We start from the raw sequence: 24,139 nt of genomic DNA, 5'->3' as shown, positions 1-24,139 counted from the left end.
GTTTGGTAATCCTGAAATTGAGAATGAAGCGTCAGTTCCAGTGTTAGTTCTTTTAGAAGTTAGACCTGAATCAGTGTCAGTTCCAGCATCAGTTCCTTTAAAAGTTGAACTTGAATCACAAGTAGTTCCTTTGGAAGACAGGTCTGAATCACTGATGCTCACAGAGTTACCCGTAATAATACCATTAACTAAAGAATCAACTCAGAATGTCCAGAATGCCTTTCGTTAGGTAATCTCAAGTTCTTTTTCTGATGAGTCTCATGAAACTAATGCTTCTCTTGAAAATATGAATCCAAAATACTCACAGAGACTAAATAAAGGTGTTCCAAAGAAATAATATGAACCCGATCCTAAAGCCAAGGTTAAATATCCAATTAATAACTATGTCTCTTCCCATAGATTGTCTAAATCATATGCACTTACTATTAATCAATTATCCGAGGCATCTATTCCTAGAAATATGCAGAATGCATTAGCAGATCCAAGATGGACAAAGGCAATGAATGAAGAAATAGAGGCCTTGCAAAAGAACTCTACTTGGGATCTTGTTCCATTACCCAAGGGAAAGAAGATGATTGGATGTAGATGGGTGTTCACGGTGAAACTTAAAGCTGATGGAAGCATTAACAGATATAAAGCACAATTAGTTGCAAAGGGATATACACAAAAGTACGGTGCGGACTACCAGGACCTTTGCGCCAATAGCAAAGCTTAACACAATTCACATTCTCATTTCTATAGCAGCAAATCGAGATTGGCCTTTGCAACAATTTGATGTTAAGAATGCATTTCTAAATGGAGATTTAGAGGAGGAGGTCTACATGGAGCTACCACCAGGAGTCAAACATAATTCTCTTTGCAAATATGCAGTTTGCAAATTGAAGAAATCATTGTACAAGCTTAAGTAGTCACCTAGAGCTTGGTTCGGGGGGTTCTCATCTGCAATGAATAGTTTTGGTTATAAGCAGAGTAATTCAGATCATACTTTGTTTATAAAACACAAAGCAGGGAAGGCAACAACTTTAATTGTGTATGTTGAGGATATGGTTTTAACAAGAGATGATCCTAGTGAAATGAAGATGTTACAGGAATATTTGGCTACTGAATTTGAAATGAAGGATCTTGGGCAACTAAAATTTTCTTGGGAATTGAAATTTCAAAATCAAAACAAGGAATTTTTCTTTCACAATGAAAACATGTGCTCAATCTTTTGATTGAAACTGGAATGCTTACTTACAAACTAGTGAAAACGCCCATGGAAATGAATCATAAACTTGGAATTTTTCCAAATCAAGTTCCTACAAACATAAGGCGCTATCAACAGTTGGTTGGGAGATTAATTTATTTGTCACATATGAGACTGGATATAGCCTATGCAGTGAGCGTTGTAAGTCAATTCATGCATGCACCAAGTGAAGAGCACATGAATGCAGTATACCAAATTTTAAGATACTTGAAGGGCGCCCCAGGCAAAGGTCTATTATTCTCAAAGAATAATGTCTCCAACATTGAAGGCTACACAGACGCTGATTGGGCAGGCAATCAAACAACTAGAAGATCCACATCTGGTTACTTTACTTTCGTAAAAGGCAATCTTGCAACTTGAAAAAGTAAAAAGCAGAAGGTTGTGGCACGATCAAGTGTAGAAGCGGAATACCGAGGCATGGCTTATGGTGTATGTGAATTATTATGGATCAGAAGTGTTCTTAAAGATTTGGGAATTGAATACACAACACCTATGAATCTTTGCAGTGATAATAAGACTGCTATTAAGATTGCTCAGAATCCTGCTCAACATGATCACACTAAACAGTTGATCGTCACTTTATCAAGGAAAAATTTGATCAGAAGATTATACACTTTCCTTTTGTCAAGTCAAAAAATCAGATAGCTTATGTACTCACCAAAGCTGTTCCAGGAAAAGTATTTCATGATATGATTGACAAGTTGGGCATGATAGATATCTATGCTCCAACTTGAGGGGGAGTGTTGGCATAGTTGACTACTTGCTGTAATTTCCATATTAGTTTCTCAATTATAGGAGTCTGCTTTGATTTCGTAATTATAAGAGTTTAATTAGGTAACAGATATTATATAGGAATGTAATTAGTAGTTTTATTGTATATGTGTATATTTAATTTCCGAGAATAATGTTACTTCTTTTTCTTTTATGATGTAATAGTATCTATATATTAACTCCAATCCTATAGAAGAAAATACAACCTGAATTATTTTTAGAATTTTATTGTTTACAAAAACATTGATACAGTTAAAGGAAGCTCTAAGGAAACTAGCAATCATGGAGCCTCTAATCAAAGAACTATACAGTGAAGCCCAAGTAATCTTGAATCTCAAGAAATGCAAGGGTCCAAGTACGTGGGATTCACATTTGACAAAGGAGACCAGAACCCAAGTGTGGTTGGCATCCTCCCTGGTTTGCAAAAAAAGAGAAAACAAAACCTAGATCATCAAGACCAAGATGTAGTGAGGAGGAGACCTTATCTCATGGCATGTGCCAATGCAAAGTTGTACACCTCCAGTTCCCATTTGGGCTGCCAAAAATTCTGCACAAGAAATGAAGGCACAACTCAAGTGTTGGGCCAGAGCAGTGGCTCTAAATCCTAAATTATAAAAATTAATCCCTCTACTAATCAATTTTCTTGATCTTATGCCAATTCCTAATACTTGTTGGCTTTTGGCGGGTGCTTGCTGGCCGCCTGGCCCAAATGAGCTACTCCTCTTTTCACCATCAACATGAGAGTATAGTTGCAGCTTGCTTGGTGCAATTGCTTAGAGAAATGAAGAAATAACAATTCCGGTAGATTTTTAATTCCATATCTATAAATTTCACTAAAAAAGTGATAAATAACATTTTATTAGATTTTTTTCTAACAGTTTATTTTGTCCCTATTCCCTTGACAATTTTACAATATCACTTAGTAATCTATAAGACATAAACTAAAAAAATTAAAAATTATAGTTATAAATTATATAAATCAAAACTACCTTTTTATTATCCTCTATAATTATAATATTATGTATTTAATTCCTTGCAATAAAAAAATTTATGATAATAATTACAATTTAATTAATATTAACAGAGACGGAGCTACTAAAGGAGTCAAAGGGGCAATGGACCCCTGAGATTTTGAAAAAATATTTGGGTACAATGGTCTTTTGAGCAAAAATAAATAAAAATTACTTTAAGACTCCTGATTCTTAATAAAACTTATATTTAAGTTTTATTATTATTATTATTATGAGAAATTCAACAACTCATAGTCTTAATTTTTTAACATTTTACTTATGCAATTAAAATATTATATACTTTAATTCTAAGATTTTACTTTAAATAATATTTTAATCTTTAATTTTCAGATAAAATTAATTTTTAATTTTGAAAAAAATTAAAAAATAAGACTAAAATATTGTTTTTTCTAAAAAAAAAAATCAAAAGTTATTTGACTTAAATAAGAAGGGTTAAAATGTAGTAAAAGGATTAAATTTTATATTTTTTATATTTAATAATAATTTAATTCAATTCTTAAAAATTAAGTATACAAGTATAAATTTCATTAATTATTAATAAGTTTAGCAATCTCCCAAAGGAAAAAACCTAATTCATTTATCTTTAGTAGAGGACGTATTTAAGATTTTAATTGAGAAATTTAAAAAAAATAAATTTACCCTAAAGATCAAAGATGTTTTCTCATTTTAACATGCCATGTGTTTTGAGAATTGTTTTTCTATCAATATATTATTTTCTTTAATAATATAATTTAATGAATTTGTAAAAGATGTACAGATTTTGGATATATAATTTTATATAAAATTCTTTATAATTTTGCAATTTTTTTCTCTTAATATAAAAATTAAGGTAATTAGAAAAAAATTGTTAATACTCAAAATTTTGTGCTGATATCAAGTTTATCGATTAAAAAGACTAGAATTTTTTATTAATTTTTTAAAAAAAAAATTATAGTCTCAATTCTTTATAATGGGTTTAATTTGATACAAGATTTTAAGGGTTTTTTTTTAATAAAACTTTTCATTTTTATCTGTAAAAGAAAGTATATAATTACGAAATATTAAGAAAATTAAAAGTTATAGTTTCCTGTTAATGCAGATAGAAAATATAATGTCAAAATTAAGATTTTCTTTCAAATTTATCAAATAGTATTTTTAGTAATCAAGTTATTAAGAGAAGAAAAAAAAATAATTTACACAAATATTATTAAGATAATTTTTAACTTGTAAAAATTTATTAATACACATTTTATTGGTATTTCATTATTTATTTTTTTATATTTATTTCTCTTATATTTATTTTTTGTATTTATTTTTTTATATATATTTTCATAATTTTTTAGAAGTTATTCTTAAAATATTTTAAATAAATCTAGCGTAAATGTATAGAAAAAATTATATAATCATATTTTTATTTAATTAAATAAAATATTAATAATAATTATACCTGCACAGTGCACAAGTGAAAGTTGTTAGAAAATTTTAAGATTTAAAATCCTAGGAACGTTAAAAAATTCCCATCTTTACTCTTAAAAAAAATATGGTCAGGATTAAGCATAAAAATTTGTTTTGCAAGAAGATATTTTATGAATTATCCGACGAAAAAAAAAAAAAAAAAAGAGAAGAAGATATTTTATCATCATAGATGGAACTCCAAATTCAAAGGAAGAAGAAGAAGATAAACAAGTAATAAAAAACCAATTCGATTGTTCTCTGAAACCTCCATCAGATGTTGCATTGCCATCACCACACGCTTTCTCCTCAGTTCTTCCCCCTTTCTCTCCACCACCACAGCCCTTCCTTTACTCGCACCTGTTTCTACAAACCCACCTCTCTATTCTCCTTCTCAGCGCTTCCTCGTCCCAGACCCGACCTATGGTTCGCCCAGCTCCCCGACCCAGCAACCACAACGGCACCCATTACTCCACCAGAAGAGGGTGGTCCCATAGAGCTCCCACTATCGTCTCCTTCCATTTTTGCTACTACAGATGACCCTTCTCCTCTCCAGGTGGCTACTAGCGTCCTCCTCACTGGAGCCATTGCTGTCTTCCTCTTTCGCTCTATTCGTCGCCGAGCTAAGCGTGCTAAAGAACTGGTATTTCACTTTAGAACTTCTCCTTGATGTTTGTCGCAGCAAATCTCTGTTAGTCTTATCACTATGCTTTTAAGAAGTGCCTTTTGGCAGATGGGTTTGCAAAATTTTTATCACAATTGAGAGCAAAGCATTGCTATCCCGTGAAATTTTATATCTAATTACTTGTTCTTATGATACAATTTGAATTCTAAGTGAGCTATAATCGCTTTCGATTGAGTTTACTCTGCATCTGCATTAGTATTTGCTGTAATGATTCAAAAGGGCATTTGACAAAATTGGGGTATTGTTCCATTTATTCACTTTCTTTTTATCCTTTAGCTCTTTTAGGAATTTTGAGCAAGTGTATTATGTGTTTTTAGAGATTCAGGTCATCAGGAGCAAAGAAAACAATGAAAGAGGAGGCGTTAGATAGTTTGAAAGCAATGGGATCAGCTTCAATTGATGCTAAGAAGCCTCCTTCACCAGTTCAGGCATTTTTAGGAGGAATATCAGCAGCAGTGATTGCACTTATACTCTATAAGTTCACTACTACCATTGAGATAGCTCTTAGCCGCCAGACGATGTCAGATAATTTCTCTGTTGGTTCCATTACTTACCTTTTGCTCTTTGTTGGCTTTTGTTTGCTCATCAATTTTGGTCAGTTTCGTTGTCCTAATGCAAAAACTAAAGAATTTCAATCCATTAATGTCTTATCCAAATCATGTATAATGGCAATACTTAGGACTTCTATATTACATTCTTATTGTATACTACAGAATATTCTCTCCTGTTAAAAGAAAATGTTTGAACATGGTTGGTGAGTACACATTGAAACTTTAATTATATAATTGTCACTTTCTTCTCATTTTCCTGCTTTTCAGGTTCGTCAAATAACAATAACAATCAGGTAGCCCACGCTACTACAATCTTCTAACTTCTATGATTTCATTTATATGAGGAAGCTGTGAAATCTCCTTTCTGTTCGCAGGACAATTATAAATGGGTTGTGCTATCTTGCAACATTCGTTTTTGGCATCAATTCTGTTGGTTTATTCCTTTACTCTGCGCAGCTTGCCATCAACTCTTTCATGGAAGATTCTACTAGTGAAGAAATTGAAAGTAAAGGCAATGAGCAGTCTGGTGCACTGAATTCAACAACTGAGAGTCCTGCAGGTAGTGCTGAATTGAACAGCAGCCAGAGAGATCAAAATCCAGATAATTCACAGTAGTAAAAAGGGGCATCAAGAGAGTAGGTCTCTGTCCTCCTAACTCATTTGTATTTTGAGGGGGGAACAAGGGAAGGGCGTAATCAATTTTGGTCTTGCAATAATAAATTATAATCAGGTGTAGTAATGCTATTAATTTTTCAATTTTTTTTTAATTGTTCCATGCACAACTTTCTATGCAATTATTAACTTAGGGTTATAAAGGATGCATAGTTTATAGCAGCTGCTATCGATAACCTTGTACCATATTGTTGATGTCCTGCTTCTGCTTTTTCAGCAGATATAAGCTACTGGAGGAACTTCAAAATAAATTACATCAATTTCGGTCATTGCCATTTTCCTGAATTTACTACTTTGAGCTTTCGTTTGTAAGCTGTCCCTTGCAAGTTCAAATCATTATTCATGCAATTTGAACTAAAAACTCAAATTCAAGTCATTGGATTTAAATTTTCCTGCCATTGCAACATAAAAATTGTCAGCATCTATATTTTCATGATGTATGCTTTTCAATTATGAACTTAAATATGTTTCTTGTTTATCATTAGGTAAGTAATATTTCTTGCAAGATGCTTCTTGTGAAAAGCTACGAAACCTTGTGCATTCAATGCAAGAACTGGAAATTGATCATTTTGGTTTCTGCTGCAAGTTCTTTTTTACTTGCTTCTGCATCTGATGAAAATGCACTCAATTTAATTGATCCTAACATGCTTGTGGTTGATATTATTTGTTGTACTGCTGAAGATTTACTATCTTTACCATGTGGATTTCATTATGCACCATTACACATGCAACTGCAGTTATTTCCTTGCCTATCTTCCTGAACAGGTTACCACTGCTGATTCAAATTGATGCAGAGGGTTCGAATTTGTCAGCGTTAAAATCACCCCGATAACCAAGGAAGCTACAAGCTTAAGACGGTAGCCACTCATGATCAGCAACCCAACTGGCTCTAAAAACTACATCAAAACATACTTTTCTCTCTGTCCAACAAGTACACGTTTTAGCCAAATGCCCTATGTAGTGGATTTGGTTAAACAGCAAAATGACGACTCTGCCAAACTTGTATTTCCCCATTCATATGGACTAAGTTACTGCTAGTAAGATTACAATGATTAAGCATATGCATATGATTTGCTGCGTAGTTATCCATGTGATGGTTCGGAGAATAAGCCTTGGCAAACTTCAAAACTTAGGATTTTTCTCCATGTTGAGGATGGATTTTAGGAACTTGGATCCAACTCATGCCAGAGATCCCACATGATTCAACCTCATTCAATTATCCATGTACAAATAATAGCACCAGAAATTACATTTCCTAATGCCAAACTTTTCCTTCCAAATTGTTGATAGTAATGAGATCTGAATATATTTATTTTATGTTGATATGAATATATTTATTATTATAATTATTTTAATTTTAAGTATCTCTTTATTATAAATAATACTTATTTATAAGATATATGAAGTATTATTATTAATTTTATAGTATTTATTTAATAATATATTAGATGCAGTGGTAGGATGCGCATGCTTTGCACATGCGTGATTCTTGTTGTTTGCTATTTGGATTTTGGTATTTTCAAGAATGGGTTTCACAAATTGAAGGACAAAATTCATATGGGTGATTCTTGTTTTTAGGAATTCTCTTTCTATCTCTCATTCTTCATTTGGGTGTTTTTTTTTTTCTTTAATTTTTTTATGGGTATTTGTTGTTTGGATTTTTTTTTTATTTGATATCGTTTAATTGAAGCTAATTCTGGTACAGTGTGTTATTGATAAATTCTGCTTCTGAATTTTGATGGGTATGCAATTCCGTTAAAGAAATATTCGAGCCACAGAAGGAATTGATTTTGGGTTAAGTAGGATTATTAAATTTAGGGATTATTAGAGTTTATTAGGATTAGTGGTTAATTTAGTGATTAAGGTTGATGAGATGTTATAAAACGTGATTAAGCATGCTGATTTAGTAGAGCTATTAACTTTAATAGTTAAAATTGACGGCAAGGTAAAATTAGTTAAGTTTCGTGAAATTATTAAAAAAGATAAATGAGATAAAATTATAAAAAACATGAAAGGTTGAGATTTTTTTATATTTTCCCATTTTAATTGCTTTTTTTTTTTTTTATCTTTACGGTTGAAATTATTCAAATCAATTTTCATACACCAATGCTTTTTTTTATAATTTTAAGGGCATATTTTTTGATACTAATAGATGCATGAAAAATTATTATCCGAGTGTTTTTTTTTTTAATTAATTTTTAGAGATTCAATAAATTTTAACAAAAATAAACAAATTAATAAAATTAATATTAGAAGAATTTTTTAATTTAAAAGAAGGGAAAAAAAAATAAAAATCCCAGACGAGACAGGACAGCACTAACCCAATACTTTTTTTTATGTTAAAAAAAAAATTTGAGGCAGGCAGGCAGAGCAGAGCAGAGGCGCACTCCCAACTTTTCTTTCTATGTTTTGGCATTAGCTCTAAATTATTGATGGGCATCCCTGTCCTTCTAATCCTACCAGAAACAACAAAGTGTGCCAATACCACCATCACTCACTTAAAGAAATTCTTGTACAGGAAAGCCTGCTTTTATCCCTGTTAAAGATTACCCCTCCATGCTTCTACTTGCTTTGGAACTTGATGGGCATTAACATCTCGACAGTCTGCAGGTCACCCAATCTGCCAGTAATCTTACTAGCCCTATTCATATTATTTTTTTTTTTTTTTTTTACTTCCATAAAAATTATTCACCTGGTTTGTTTTGCAAGCTTGCGAGATTTTAAGAATTTTATTTTCAATTTTTTTTTATGTAAAAAAAAAATTAATTTGTAACATCAGCCATTACAAAACAACATAAATTTGACTATTTGATGATGGTCATGTTCACACTAACCACCTAAGAAATATCATGTCTATGTTAGTAATATTTTCACCCAATAATGAATATTCAACTAATTAAAAAAAATAATAAAAATAACGTTAAAAAAACAAAGATTTACAAGGATGCCATAGCTGTAAAAGCACTATAAATAAACTACAAAACTACTGTTTTACTTTTACCAATTAAACTTACCACCTTCCCTTGCCAAGATTCCTTAGTACCCAACCCCAGCCGCGCCAACCCCAATCCTAGCCGGAAGATGCGGCTCCAGCTTCCGATTCTTCCAAAAACAAGCCTCTGGTGCTGGTGCAAGATTAGCCGCTGACCTCATCGGCTCCGACTTGCAGCGCGTTAGAACAAACGGCTCATAAACCATGGTTCCTACCAGTTTCTGCTCAATCGCTGTGGACATAGACTCTGCGCCAGCCGCTCGAGCCGGCGGCTTAGCCGGATATGAACATGAAGACCTAGGTGGCTGCTGCAAGTTATTGTGCACTGGCGGATGATTAATGTCAATGCTGGTTCTTTTCTTCGGCTCATCTCCACCGTCTACTTTCTTGACGGGCCTTGATTGCTCTGGTAGCCATCTGATGAAATCCGTACTGCAGACCCAGGTCTCCTTGGATACCTCCATTGACAGCTTGGGCTCACGCATCATTAACAGCAAGCAATCTGGTAAAATTGGCTGACTTTCTCTCTCCTTTGACCCCAATTCCATTTTACCCTCCTGGGTTATCGGGTCGACCGTTTCGGATCTTTCACGGCACACTGTTTCTTCTCCTTCTCTTCTTTCTTCATCTCGCATGAAGGTTGAATCTTTCTTTTCCTGTGTTTCTTGTATTGCAAATTCTTCTGCTAATGCTAGAGCAGTCTCCGCTGGTTTTGATTCTTCTTGGTCTTCTTCTAGTAAATCTCGGCCAGCTTCTTCAGATTCTTGTTCTTGATGTATGGACACACTACCATCATTGAGATATCTTTCTTGCTCATTTTCTTCTGCTCTGATGAGCCCATGCTCTTTGTTATGTTCACTTTCTTGGAGCAACTCCTCTTCATTGTCGTTATCCTTAATGTTTTCTGGATCTTCAGTTTCTTCTTGTGAAGGAGCAGGACCATCCAATAGAATTTCTTGCCGCTGGTTCACTTGAATTTCTGTTTGCTCTTCTTGCTTCCCTAAATTCCCTTCCTCCACATCATCAATATCTATGCTGGTTTCTTGGCAATCTTCTCCATCTTTTCCTTCCAAAACAACTAGAATTGCTTCATGTGCTTGCATTTGATGCTCTTCAACGGTTTCACAAGAAACCCGGTTCTCATTCATCAAATTCTCTTCATGCTTCATTTCTTGCTCAAGTACTGGTCTTTGCCCCTCTTCATCACTACCTGCTCCAACCTCTATATTATCTTTTCCTTCTTCCTCATTTATATCATCTTCACCGTCTTCATCATCCTCATCATTTGGAACAGGTGGTTCCCAAAATTTATTAGCAAGCGCCGCCATTCTCACAGGGTCAGATCTGCACCTCATCAACAACAAAGCATTCTTTGGTGGGATGCAAATACTCAACCTTGCTTCCTCTTCTTGCATACCCTCATTTCCTTCTCCATGTTTCTCTTCCTTGAAATCAATCTCCTCAAAAACATGCCTCATGTAGCTCCTCCTCCTCTCTGTCCTCTCTTCCCTGTCTTCTTCTTCATCTTCCCCAACCACCAACTCTATCTCTCTTCCCTTTCCTTCTCCCTCTTGCACCGCCACCAGCCACCGCGCTACCGCGGCCCCACAAGAGCTTCCATTGCTCGATCCTGCAGCCTTCTCCTCCTTTTCTTTCTCGCTTGCCGCACAGGAGGAGCGGCAGGGTAGAAAGCAATTAAATTCAGCACCGAAGGCCCTTAAAGCTTCGCATATGGTCAAAGGCAAATGTACCCATCTCTGATTCCTGTGCGGCAAGCACTCCTGTTGCTGCTGCTGATTGAGAAACTGATTGTTTACATTGTGGGCAAAATCATGATGGGTACTAGGTTCAAGATTGTTAGCATTGCTGCTATTGGTTTGGTCTACTCTTCTAAAACTTACCTCACCTCTTCTCTGAGACTGAGATCTTGTCCTGAGTTTCCTGCCCTGTTTCTTGGTCTTGACCCTGACCTGACCAATGCAGGTAACCTTTGGAGAAGAAGGTTCAGGATTTTCAAAGGAACAGCCACGTTTCTTGCCATTGGTATGGAACATCGGAGAAGCTTGGCCACCTTTCATGCTACCATTAGTTCTCAATCTTCTACTAAGAGAGTTAGAAAGCGAGATTTGAGAAGGTTCCCTGGCACGACCAGGACTAACGATAGACTTAGAAGAGATCTTCATGGAAGAAGAAGAAGAAGAAGAGAGGCGAGAAGTGAAGCAAATACAGAGCTCCCTTGTGCTGCTAGTACTGCTGGAGAAGTGAAGCAAATACAGAGCTCCCTTGTGCTGCTAGTACTGCTGGAATTGTTGTTGCTGTTGGTGGGAAGGGGTTCTATCATTGTCCATTATTCTTCTTTTTTTGGTTGCTGGTGTATTTGGACACCGAGAACAGTGTAAGATTGTAGATTTTTAGAAGGCAAGGTGATGGAAAATCATGGAGGCGAGTGTCGTGTGTAGGGTAGAGACATGCAGGAGCAGTGATGAACAGAAGAGAGAGAGAAAGATAGAGAGAAAGAGAGAGAGATAGGGAAGGGAATGGAAGCTGATGATAGATGAGTAGTATTTGTCTTTAGCAGAATGCAGAGCTGATTATCTATCTCCACTTACCACTCCGTATGGAATGAGAGTGTTTTGGGTTTAATGTTGATAATTTGGTATGACAATTCTGCCCTTGGGGTTAATTCTATGTATCAGCAAACAGCTGTTGGGCGACATAAGTTAAAAAATGGGGGATTGTGTTGTACAGTTGTACATAACCGGAAGCGGAACTACACCGACTTTTTCGATTTCAAAGGGGGCCTTCATCTTCATTTTTTAATTTTAATTTATTGATTAATGATTAAAATTTTATTTTTTTAAATAATTCTTACTCAAAATTAAACTAAAATAATATTAATTATTAAAAATATACAAAATTTATAATTATAATATGAATCTGAAACTATTTAAAAAATGATTTGCTTAAATAAAAAATGTCATTAAAATAGATGTTTCAAAGAAAAATTTATAACAAAAACGGTCACTCATAATAAAATTTTTAGATGCGTCAAAATTTGTGTTCAAAGCTATGTAGAAAATATTCTTTTACTCTTAAAAATGTCACTGCAAATAAAATTTGATTTAATAAGTTAAATTACTTGCTTTTTGATAAAATATGAGATTAATATTTTTAAAAATACCATTGAAAGTAACATTTTCATAATCACGTTATATTACTCCCTATAACTTCTATACACCTAGTATAACATTATAAAAGATCTGTCAAATTTTATTATTTTTTTTATTATATTTATTCATTTTTTCAATTTGTTATTTTTTCATATTTTTTCTTTTTTCCTAATATTATGTAATGGTATTTTTAATAATTTTAGTATCTTTGAGTCATTTGACTCTCCATCGACTGAATAATACTAATATTTATATTTATATTTTAATATTTTTTTCACTAATATTTAAGTTTATATTTTAATATTTTTTCTTAATAAATTTTAATGTTATTGTAAAATATTTATAAGTTTGTATTTTTTTTTATAAGAAGACCTCTTGTAATTATTAAAATTAAACTTATAAATATTTTATAATGACATTAAAATTTATTAAGAAAAAGTATTAAAATATAAACCTGGATAATAGTGTTCTTATAGTAATAGAGAGCCAAATAACTTGAAAATAATAAATTATTAAGAGCATTACTATATAATATTAGGGAAAAAAACATAGGGAAAAAGAACTAATCAAAGAAATAAATAAATATAGTAAAAGAAAATAGTAAAACTTGATTGATCTTTGATCTTTTATAGATGGAAAGAGCCACTAAAAACATATTGGGAGTGATATTTTCATATATTTATAAAAATGTCACTTACAATGATATTTTTATAAGCCATTCTCTCTCTAACGAGTGATGTGACCTAATTCTGAAGAAACTACTTTCATTAGTATTTTGAATAATATCAACCTCATATTCTGTTAAAAAATTAATAATTTAATTTATAAAAAAAAAAATTCTATTCATAATGATATTTTTAAAAATAAATCTTGTAGATCTTCTGAAATGAGTTTTGATGTGCCGAAAAATTCTATTGGGAGTAATATTTTCTTTATTACAAACATTTTTTTAAGTCTCTCTTTCGAATGATGATTTTTTAAGCATATTATTTTTATAAATTCTCCCTATAATAATTAATCTCAGTTTCTACTTTCTACTTTCGATTAATTTAAATTTAATCTGAGGAAGTATATGAATATGTCGAAAATCGTTTTGCATTCAATTCATTGATCCCATCCCTCGTGCAAAAGGTTAAAGGTAATGTTGGATACAAGCAAAAGATGAAAAAGTTGAATCTCTTAAGCCTACAAAATTTTACTATCACATTGAAAGTATAAAAATTTAATATTTTTTTATTCACATAATTTATATGTTAGGTGAGGAGGGGATGTTAATTTATATGTTAATGTTATATATTTATTATTATTTAAAAAAATAAAAATTTTAGTGATAGAGAACTCTTTCATTTAAGTTAGAATATACTATTAATTTTTTTTAAGATATTATAGTAAAATTTATAAATTATTCATAATTGATAAGTCTCAATCTCAATAAATAAATATATAAAAAAAGTGATAAATGAAAATGAGAATGAATAAGGGGGAAATAATTGATAGGCAAAAGACCAAGTTCCATAGTCCGCTTGATGAAGGTGGACAGATCACAATTTCATGATCAACAAACCAAAACATTCACGTGTCGCGAGTATCAATCACCTTCTTCACCCCATTTTACAGAACCCCACCCGACCCCAACTAGCCGTTTTCTGCAGCTAAACGACAGAGTGGCAGTGTTGATAATTTCGGAGGAAATGGTGGGCTTTTTCATACTCAAATCACATGGGGTTTGATAGCGACGAGGTGAAAAAACAGCGAAGAATCCAAGGGTGCACGTGACCACAGTCCTAGTGATAGCCTCAAGGGATTGCGTTTTGCACCCTGCTTCGCATCCACGCGCTTTGCTGTTAACTCATTTAATAATTTCTAAAGGGCAATTTGGCAAAAGAAACCTAAATTTTTATAATTATATTCTTAATTAAATTTGTTTTTATAATTATTAATTTTTTAAATTAAGAGTAGAATTATAAAAATTTTATAAATTTATTTTTTTATGATTTCTCATTTTCTAAATTATTGATCAGATTTTCGAATTGAAAATTTTAATTATAGAAAATGTATTTTTTTATTTTATAAATTTTATAATCACTATATGATTTTTTTTTAAAATAAAGATATTGAATTATAAAAACAAATGGAGTATACCATTGCGCGTTCTTTGGAAAATGTTCAGACAGAATGCACGCGCATAGAAAAGCGAGTAGCAATCATACTAGATTCGAAGAACCAAAGCGTTAAGTACCTGCACCCACGCATAGCATAAAGAACAGCAAATAAAAGAGCGCGTGAACTCTGCAAAGGCAGCTCACTTCTTATCCTCTGCATAAGCGATCACCATATTCTAACCCAAAACCCAGTAAATCACTGGGCACATCAAAAGACATTGCCATCTCACCCACGTGGCAACCAATGAATGGAGAAGGAAAATTTTTCAGGGATAGTAGGTTTTAGAGAATATTAACGGCGTGCCGAAGAAGGCAGACTGAGAGTGGTAAAGTAAGGATGCGGAAAATAATAAGAAGGTCCAAAGGAAATTGTAAGGAAAGAGGCTTTGACCAAACATTTACACTACAAACAGACAAAAGCTTGTACTAAAAGCTGCTTAAATATGCTTTAAATATGAGATCAAAGCAAGCTTTTGCGTCTTTTTGGTTGTGTGGGCCAAAGAGTTGAGTAGGGGATTGGGGAATAGGTAAATGCCATTTCGAGTATTTATAAAAAAAAAAAAAAAAATTTAGGTATATTTACCCTATTTAATCTTTTTGATTAAAATTTTCTTTTAATTAATTATTAATTAATTTTTTTTATTTTAATAAAATTAATTAATTTTTATATTTAAAAAATAAATTAATTAATCTTTATAATTTCACTTATTAACTTTTTAATCTCATAATTATTTTTTAATTTAAATTATCATAATTCTCTTTTTTATTTATCTCTTATCTTCTTTTATTTCTCTCTTTATATTTTTTTTTTCCTCAAGGTCTAAACCTTTATCTCCATCATTTTTTCTTTATGAAATGTTAATAAAAACAATATAAGTTGTTTATAAAAAAAAAATTAATAAATTTTTTAAAATTTATAAGTAATAAAAAATATAAAAATGATATCTAAATAATTAAAAATAAAAAAATACAAAAATAATGTCTAAGTAATTAAAAATAAAAAAAATGTAAATTCAAATTTAATATCCACATAATAAAATTTCTAATTTCATCTAATATTATATTTTTCAAAATATTATATTTTTAAAAATATATAAACTAATTAATTAGTTTAACTAAAATAGAGAGACTATATAATAATATTTTTTAAAATATATGAATCAACTAATTAATTTTCTTAAAATAGTAAGATTAAATAATAATTTGACTAGTATAAATAACAAAAAATTTAACAGAATGACTAAATAATTTAATAAAAATAAAATATAGAGATTAAATAGTATATTTTTTAAAATAGAAAAATCAAATATATAAACTAAATAATATTTTTTCCTAAAAAATTTGTTCCACATAAAATTAAAGAAATATTAATTATTTTTTTTAATTTTACATTTACATTTTTTATCAATTTTCTTTAGTTTAATTAAATATAAAGATATTTTAATTAATTATTAATATTTTTTAAAAAATAAGATTATTTAATATTTTTTTTAATTTATATAAAAATTTTATTAATCACTAATTAAATCAGACTAGATATTAAAATTAAATAGTTAAAGAAAAGGTAATCATAAAAAAAATTTAGCGCTTAATCTCAAATATTAGAAATGGTATTCCTTCCTAATATTGGAGAAAAAAGAGCTTGGAGTTTTATATTGTAGAATGAATTACAATATATTTCTTGTGATTTGGCCTTCTTTATATTTTAAAATTAAATTAATATATTTCTAATATTTAATTTTATTAAATTTTTTATTTAGTTTCTTTTAAAATATTTCGTTAACCTAATAAACAAATGAGAGAAATTTCTTTTTCACGATACTCTCAAACATCAAGACACTCCACAAACATACAAATCATCGTGTCCCTCTCGACTTGGAATCTCCCCATTCTGGCTTTCCCAACCAAAGGGAGAGAGAGAGAGAGAGCATGCAAGTTTAATTTTTATATTTGGGTCAAATTGGGTCAAGAAACAGGTGTCCTCGATGCCCCTGCTACAAGATTTTAATCTTGGATCAGTAGTCATAAGTCAGACACAAGTTAAGGGTCAGGGACAGAGTTCTTGTGTGAGGTTAAGAGAGACTTATGTTATCCTTTAGGCTAAGACTTCGCCCGGCTTGTGATATTGTACCTCACTTGTTCACGGCCCCCGGTATCCATCTACCCGGTGCCGTCCGGCTCGAGAAATTTGGTTCAGACCTAGACAGGAGTTAGACTGCTTCACTGCTCGGCCTGCCCTGTCCACTTTATGTCAAACCTCATCAGTAATTATGTAGCGAAAAACAACTAACGTATGCGATTCTTAACACAGAAATAACACCTTAAAAAAAATAGTTATGTAGCTAAAAAGAACTAACGTATACGATTCTTAAATAGAAAATGAACATTTCCAGGGGAATCAGGATATCTCCTAGCAGTAATTGGAATCACTGCACCATCTGCAAGCATCCTTAGTAAAACTTTGGCTATATTCTTTGCGTCATCAATCCCCAGATGATGACTTCCCAGCATTGGTATTTTCAGCTGCTCCATCATCGTCCTCATTCCTCTCGCCTGTCATCCACAACAAAGAAAAACATACATAGATTATTGGTTTGGTTTACTCAATTGTCAACAGCACCAATTTAAAAATAAACCCCTGATTTTTTTTTTTTTTTTGCTGAAGCATTAATTTTATCTCCACAATGCCAAATTAAGAGAAAAGACCAGATGGTCTTTTTTGAAACATGAAAATTTAACAAATCAATGAACTTGCCTCTTTTATTGGGTTATAAAAATTTTGATAAACATCTTTCAGGTTGATCCACTCCATAAAGTATGAGGGAAGCTTAATCTTTGACACTTGGCATTGCCGAGGGATCTGCGTTTTCACATCCCAATTTCCACTGATAGCAGAGTACAACAAAATATATCAGCAAATGAATCACAATAGTGCTATTCCTCAACTTAACTGATAATAATAATGTAATTACAAGCAGAATCCCATTTTGTAGTTTTGAAGCTTTACAATACATTCAATGTAGATGGATTGTCTAGTTTAATGTTCCAATGCAATGGATGACCAGTTTTTCACTGGAACCAAACAAAAGTTGCCCCAACAAATAATAGTGAAAACACTGGCATTGTAGATGTAAAGTATTCTATGTTACCTACCCTGAAATATACAATAGTCTCAATCACATCCACAGGAATAATGCATTTACCAAAACCTTTCCTAACAAATGTGCTGTGTGTCCTGAAATAGGTTTTAGTACGAATATTTGACCAGATAAAGTCATAATTGGATTGATTTGCTTCACCTTATTGAGTTTTAATTTTGAGAGCTAGATTGTAAAAGAGGTTCATTTCTAATGAGTCCCTAATTTTGGCATGTTTAATTTACTTTTAATTGGATGAGAAAAGTAAAATTAAAATGATACCCAGATGTCCAGGGAACCATCGTTGGATAAATGGATACCATGGAGAAGGGTGGTTAGAGAGAAGTATTAGCATTAGTAAAAAGAAAACTGTTTATGTTTTGAAAAATAAAAAAAATTCAGACTCACCAAGTTACAAATGCTGCTTGATTAAGAGATCCACCATGCTTTGGTTCCCACAAATGGTGATGAGTCAACCAAGCTTCAAATTGTTGAATAACTTCATTAAATGGGAGAGCTGTGTCATGCCACACACTGCAAATGCATGTTACATAAATCAAATTTTCCCCTGTAACACACACACACACACACACACACACACACACACACACAAAAGACCACACTTGAAAATGAATAATTATCACATTCCAAATTGATTTTCCATCTACAATTGCTTGCAAAATAGTAGTTACTCGTTAATCCGAGAGGTTTTATGTCACTGATTTCTCTGATATAGACGATATGTTACAAGATATATCTTAAACAGTCATAAATATCAATTACGTGAGAACTGGCTACTAGGGGTGAGCAAAAAACCATCAAACCGAAAACCGATCAAAAAATCAGTTAACTGAACCTATGGATTCAGACATCATTTTTAATTTTAGAAAAACAAAAGCTCACTGAACCTGGAGAAAAAAAAACCCGAAATACTTATATTTTCCAAATTATTATATACAAATATTGCTAATAAATTATATTTTTATATAACTTTTCATTTTTTAACTATAAATTATTATAAATTTATAATTAAAATATTTAACATCCTATACAATTAATTTAAAATTTAACATTCAAGTTTAAATTAAATACTACAAAGCAAAATTTATTGATTAAAAACAACCAAAAAAGGAATGAACTAATCTAAAAAAAAAAGTGGGTCAATCAGTTAACTGGTCTCAAGGTTCAGTTCAAGAAAATGCTTAATGGTTCAGCTAACTGAACCATGAACAACCTTACTGGCCGCATCACTGACAATTTTGCACGATGCATGGTACCGTGGACAAAGGATTGGTAAGTATCATGTTGACAGCTGTCAAACATCACATATAAAACAATTAAGTACAAGTAAAAACTCAGGAGCAACTCCAAAATCATCTTAGAGATTTTCTTACTAATAAAGTCTCCATGTAAGGTGGAAAGATTCTCTGCCTAACAATAATAATGTAACGTACAATTAAGCATGAGATGATTGCATAAGTAGCATACCGATCAACTCCAAACTTGCCATATTTGTTTTCAATATATTCATTTATTCTTTGTTCGGTCATAGCTGAGGGCCTGACAAACCTGTAAAAGCAGTAAGGAACTTTGAGAATACAGAACAAGGATGTTCAAAAGATTATGGTACTAAGTTACAAATAATCGTCACAAAGATTACCATGAATGGTGAAAAAACTAATGATACTTTCCCAATTAGTTTATAATAAAATACCATTTCTATTACAGCGACAAAGCCATTACAAATGACGCCAAGCGTTCCAAAAAAGTAAGCCAAAAAGACAAGTGATTAACCTGTGGAAGAAGTCCACAATAGACATGGTTTTGGCATCTATAATCAGCACAGGGAACTCAAGGATCTCAACTTTCCCCTCCAAATCAAAGACCAAGAAAAAATCAAAATTTTGGGGTCGCATGCGTTCAACTTCAGCAGCATGGACTGAAAGGTCCCTAGAGCAATCATGATTAAACCTCTCTAGGTGGGTAGGATCATCCATCTGAATGGCATGGTAATTTCTATTAAGATAACAATTAAAGAAAAGCTCATATTTTCTGGATTAATGATTAGGACAAAATTAACTTCAGTTCCCTTAAAACATTATCAACATAAAATGTTTGGTAACCAACATCTAGTGCATCTAACTGAATATTTGACAATCATTTCAAGTTGATAATTCCAACATAAAAACATCATATTTGCAGACATTTTGAAGACAAATGATCCACAAAAACTAAGAACTAAGCAACAAATCATGTTCTTTTCTAATACCCAGTTGTGAAAAAGATGACAATGTCAAAGCAAAAGGCTCAAGTATAAAGCTATTCCCTTGCAGCCGAATAAGTAAATTATATTCTAAATATAAAACTAGCATGCAAGTGCAAATAAATAGATGGATAGAAAGATATAAGATATATAACATACGTAAAGGGACAATCGATCAAACAGGTTGAATGCAAGCACTGGTGAAAGTTTTAATAAGCCAGAAATGGGTATTTCGAGATCACCTTGGTGCATTTGCCTTGTGTATAATACAAGCACATGGGTCTCCAGCGGTAACTAGCATCAGGAATAGCAGAAGGCGTAGAAGAATGAGGAACTGAAGGAGAGAAACTACACTGGGTATAAGTTGCAGGGAAATTAAGGAATGGACGGAATGTCTGGTATGCCGGTTTTGGTGGAGTTTCGAAGATTGGGATGATGCTTCCGCGGAAGGAGGAAACCACCCTCCACGGAGGAACCTTAAGGAAAGACATCAGCTTCCTACTGCTCCGCCGGACAGCTAACTGCTGTTTCAAGACAAGACCCTCAAAAGGAAGAGATTTTTTTTTCAATTCATGGGCCTTGGCCTTGGATTCTTAAAAATTAAAATATATAAATTTTTTTTTCTATCAAAAATATATACTCTAGAGAAACAACTCTAGAGTATGAGAAATTATATTATAATTCAACAATTCAATGTAGGATTAATATATAAAATGATAAATTAATTATAATATAACAACTGGATAAAAAAGTAATTATGATTTTTTCAAAAAAAATTATTTTTAACACATTAAAAAATAATTTTTTATGAGATTCACAGATATTAAATTGTTATATAATTAATTTGTCATGAATGTATGTTATCCTACATGGAATTACAGTGATAGCATGTAATTGCCACTAGAGTATAACTTAAAATCCAGCTTCCTCATCAGCTAGCGCCACCATCCTTTCCTTCCTTCAAGTAGCAACTTTCTGTTGGCCACCATAAGGGATAGCAGATCAATTCAATGAGTAAGGGGGAGCCAAAACACAAACGACACAAGAGTGGTTTAGCACCATTGAGACCAAAACCTCCCTTGCCCAAACACCTTCAACCCAAAGGAAGCAAAGAAGATTTGCAACAAAAACACCGAGAAAGCAAGGACAATTGAACAAAATGGTTTCTCTTTTTTCTGTGTGATAATTTGTTGTACAAGGTATATATTTATATACATAGAAAAATGATATAGGTAAATCTACAGATTTCTTAATATCCTTGATTTGATATGATGATCATTGATTTGCTTCTACAGATTTCTTAATATCCTTGATTTGATATGATGATCCTTGATTTGCTCCATGAATTTCTCTAATTTCATGATTGGATCCAGCTATTGATGTTATCAGCCCCCCTTCAAGCTGGAGATTGGATGTGCTTGTAGCTCAATTAATCCCAGCTTGGACACGAGAATAGAAAAGGAAGGACCGCCGAGGCTTTTGGTGAAAATATCAGCCAGTTGATGTTGGGCTGGAACATGCTGAGGTTGAATGAGGCCTTTTGTGATTTGCTTCCTGACGATATGACAATCAATTTCGAGATGTTTGGTTCTTTCATGGAAGACTGGATTGGATGCGATGTGAAGTGCTGCTTTGTTATCACAATATAGTTTGACAGGAAGCAAAGTACGTATTTGGAAAGTTTGAAGTAGATATGATAGCCATTTTAGTTCGCAAACCGTAGAAGCCATGCTTCTATATTCAGCCTCAGCGGAAGAGCGGCTCACAGTGGGTTGCTTTTTAGACTTCCATGAGACTAGTGATTGACCAAGGAAAATGCAAAAACCCGTGATGGAACGCCTAGTTTCAGTACAAGAGGCCAAATCAGCGTCGCAAAACGCTTTCAAAGTACTAAGATCATTACCTGCTGGAAAAAAGAGCCCTTTACTTGGGCAGCCTTTGAGATATCGAAGAACATGAATTGCTGCATTCCAGTGGACCTGTCGAAGTTGTTGCATGTATTGACTAAGCTGTTGCACAGAGAAAGAGATGTCTGGTAGGGTGAGATTAAGATAAAGTAGCTTCCCGATGAGCCTTCTATATGTGTCTGGGGCAGGGAGTAGCTCACTCGTTTTGGAGGAAAGTTTCATGCCTCGCGGTAGTGGTGTTTGAGCAATTCTTGCATCATTGAGGCCGAGATCAGTCAAAATGTCAAGAATATATTTCCTTTGGCAAAGGTACATTCCAGCAATAGAGCGAGCTATTTCAAGTCCTAGGAAGAATTTTGCAATACCTAGGTCCTTTATTGTAAAAGCTTTATCAAGGGATGCCTTGGTGTGGAGAATATCATCCTCACAAGGTCCTGCAATTAATAAGTCATCTACGTAAACTATCAAGGCAAGAAAATGAGCTCCAGTACCTCGCATGAACAGGCAATGGTCGTGAGAGCATTGAGTGAAACCAAACTGGATTAGTTTGGATGTAAATTCCTTATTCCACTAACGGCCAGCTTGCTTTAGCCCGTATAAGGACTTCTTAAGCTTGCACACTTGTCCTGGTGTAGCCTTTGTATAGCCAGGTGGGGGTAACATGTACAGCTCCTCTTCAATGGTTCCATGGAGATAGGCATTGTTAATGTCTATTTGATGAATGGGCTAACCAAAAGCAGTGGCTATCGCAAGGAAAAGTCGAACAGTGACCAACTTGGCTACAGGGTTGAAGCTGTCAGTATAGTCAATGCCTTCTAGCTGGTTAAAGCCTTTTGCAACAAGACGTGCTTTATATCGGTCCACACTACCATCTTGATTATATTTGATTCTGAAAACCCATTTAGATGCGATGGGTTTTTTATGTGCGGCATGAGGAACCATGTCCCATGTTTGATTGAGCTCTAATGCATCAAGTTCTTGTTGCATGGCCTGAGTCCAGTTTGGATCTATTTTTGCTTGCTCATATGTAATAGGTTCATGAGCTAGTGATACTGCTGCAACAAACTCAAGGTGATTGTGATCGAAACAAACATTAGAAAAGTGAAATGGGTGTTGATTATGGTTACACAGGTCATCCGCGGACTAGGTGAGTAACTATTGTCAAATGGGAAGGATGGATTAACATCAACTGTTGCCACATAATCATTCAACCAAGCAGGACGTATATGTGTGCTTGAGCTTCTTCTCATGATTGGAGCTGGTTCTGAAGCAGTGGTATTTTCTGGTTGGGGAACATCGAGCTCATGGTCAGTGGAGGTGTTAGGTATATCATTTTCTGATATTGGGTAAGGAGAGGGTGTTGATGTTGGTGTCTGGTGGATTGATTTGTAGGGGAATATATGCTCATCAAACTTGACGTCTCTAGACATATATATGGTTTGAGTTTCTAGGTCCATGAGTTTATAGGCTTTATAGCCCATAGCATGCCCCAGGAAAATGCTTTTGATCGCTCGCAGCTCAAACTTAGCTTTGGATGGCTTTGTGTTAGTGCCATAACATAGGCACCCGAAGGTTCTCAGTATTTGATAATCTGGTGGTTGAGAATGGAGAACTTCATATGGGCTTTTCCAATTGAGGACTGCAGTGGGTAGTCTGTTGATGATGTAGGTGGCATGGAGGATGGTATGTCCCCAAAACTTCTGTGGTAGATTGGATTGGAATAGAAGGGCCCTCGCAACTTGAAGTAGATGTTTATGCTTTCTTTCAACGACTTCGTTCTGTTGAGGGGTGTATGTGCAGGTCCTTTGGTGTAAGATACCATTTTGAACAAACAATTGTTCACATTCGTGGTTGATAAATTCAGTCCCATTATCTGTTCGTATGATTTTCACAGTGCCTTCAAAGTGGTTCTTGATGAATTTTAAGAATGTTGCGATGGTGGAGGGAACTTGAAATTTATCAGCTAGTAAGTATGTCCAGGTTGACCTGCTATAGTCATCCACGATGGTGAGGAAGTAGGATGCACCTTGCAAGGACTTGATCTTATATGGACCCCATAGATCGAGATGTAATAGTTGGAAAATGGCTGAGCTGTTGATGGTACTTTTTGGAAAAGGCAAC

The 24,139-nt window shown here is 33.3% G+C and overlaps 3 protein-coding genes across 11 annotated transcripts; 1 reads left to right on the top strand and 2 right to left on the bottom strand.

The window, feature by feature from the left end:
* The first annotated feature begins 4,661 nt into the window (after nucleotides 1-4,661).
* On the top strand, nucleotides 4,662-7,669 carry LOC110662787 (uncharacterized). Of its 9 annotated transcripts, none has more exons than XR_002496375.2 (5): nucleotides 4,663-5,122; nucleotides 5,482-5,700; nucleotides 5,983-6,008; nucleotides 6,090-6,445; nucleotides 7,182-7,669. XR_002496375.2 is itself a non-coding variant. In XM_021821891.2 (5 exons), the coding sequence occupies exons 1-4, from the start codon at nucleotides 4,757-4,759 to the stop codon at nucleotides 6,328-6,330; spliced, it is 852 nt and encodes a 283-aa protein (XP_021677583.2). In that variant the 5' UTR covers nucleotides 4,663-4,756; the 3' UTR covers nucleotides 6,331-6,350; nucleotides 7,182-7,669. The 9 variants fall into 9 exon arrangements, 7 of the variants coding, with proteins under 7 accessions (XP_021677585.2, XP_021677583.2, XP_021677581.2 ...); XR_002496374.2 differs by having other exon boundaries at nucleotides 7,153-7,669; XM_021821891.2 differs by having other exon boundaries at nucleotides 6,090-6,350.
* A 1,754-nt stretch (nucleotides 7,670-9,423) lies between these two features.
* Nucleotides 9,424-11,562, bottom strand: LOC110662789 (uncharacterized). Its single transcript, XM_058146260.1, has one exon. It carries the CDS (start codon nucleotides 11,560-11,562, stop codon nucleotides 9,424-9,426), a length of 2,139 nt encoding a protein of 712 aa, XP_058002243.1.
* A 5,417-nt stretch (nucleotides 11,563-16,979) lies between these two features.
* On the bottom strand, nucleotides 16,980-20,711 carry LOC110662790 (uncharacterized exonuclease domain-containing protein At3g15140). The gene is made up of 6 exons (XM_021821897.2): nucleotides 20,354-20,711; nucleotides 19,643-19,845; nucleotides 19,337-19,417; nucleotides 18,257-18,382; nucleotides 17,467-17,596; nucleotides 16,980-17,264 (listed from the first exon to the last, which is right to left on the bottom strand). The coding sequence occupies exons 1-6, from the start codon at nucleotides 20,600-20,602 to the stop codon at nucleotides 17,064-17,066; spliced, it is 990 nt and encodes a 329-aa protein (XP_021677589.2). The 5' UTR covers nucleotides 20,603-20,711; the 3' UTR covers nucleotides 16,980-17,063.
* Between the last annotated feature and the right edge of the window lie 3,428 nt (nucleotides 20,712-24,139).

The sequence above is a fragment of the Hevea brasiliensis genome, chromosome 4 (genome assembly GCF_030052815.1).
Source record: "Hevea brasiliensis isolate MT/VB/25A 57/8 chromosome 4, ASM3005281v1, whole genome shotgun sequence".
NCBI lineage: Eukaryota > Viridiplantae > Streptophyta > Magnoliopsida > Malpighiales > Euphorbiaceae > Hevea > Hevea brasiliensis.
This window is presented reverse-complemented; position numbering and strand designations above follow the sequence as displayed.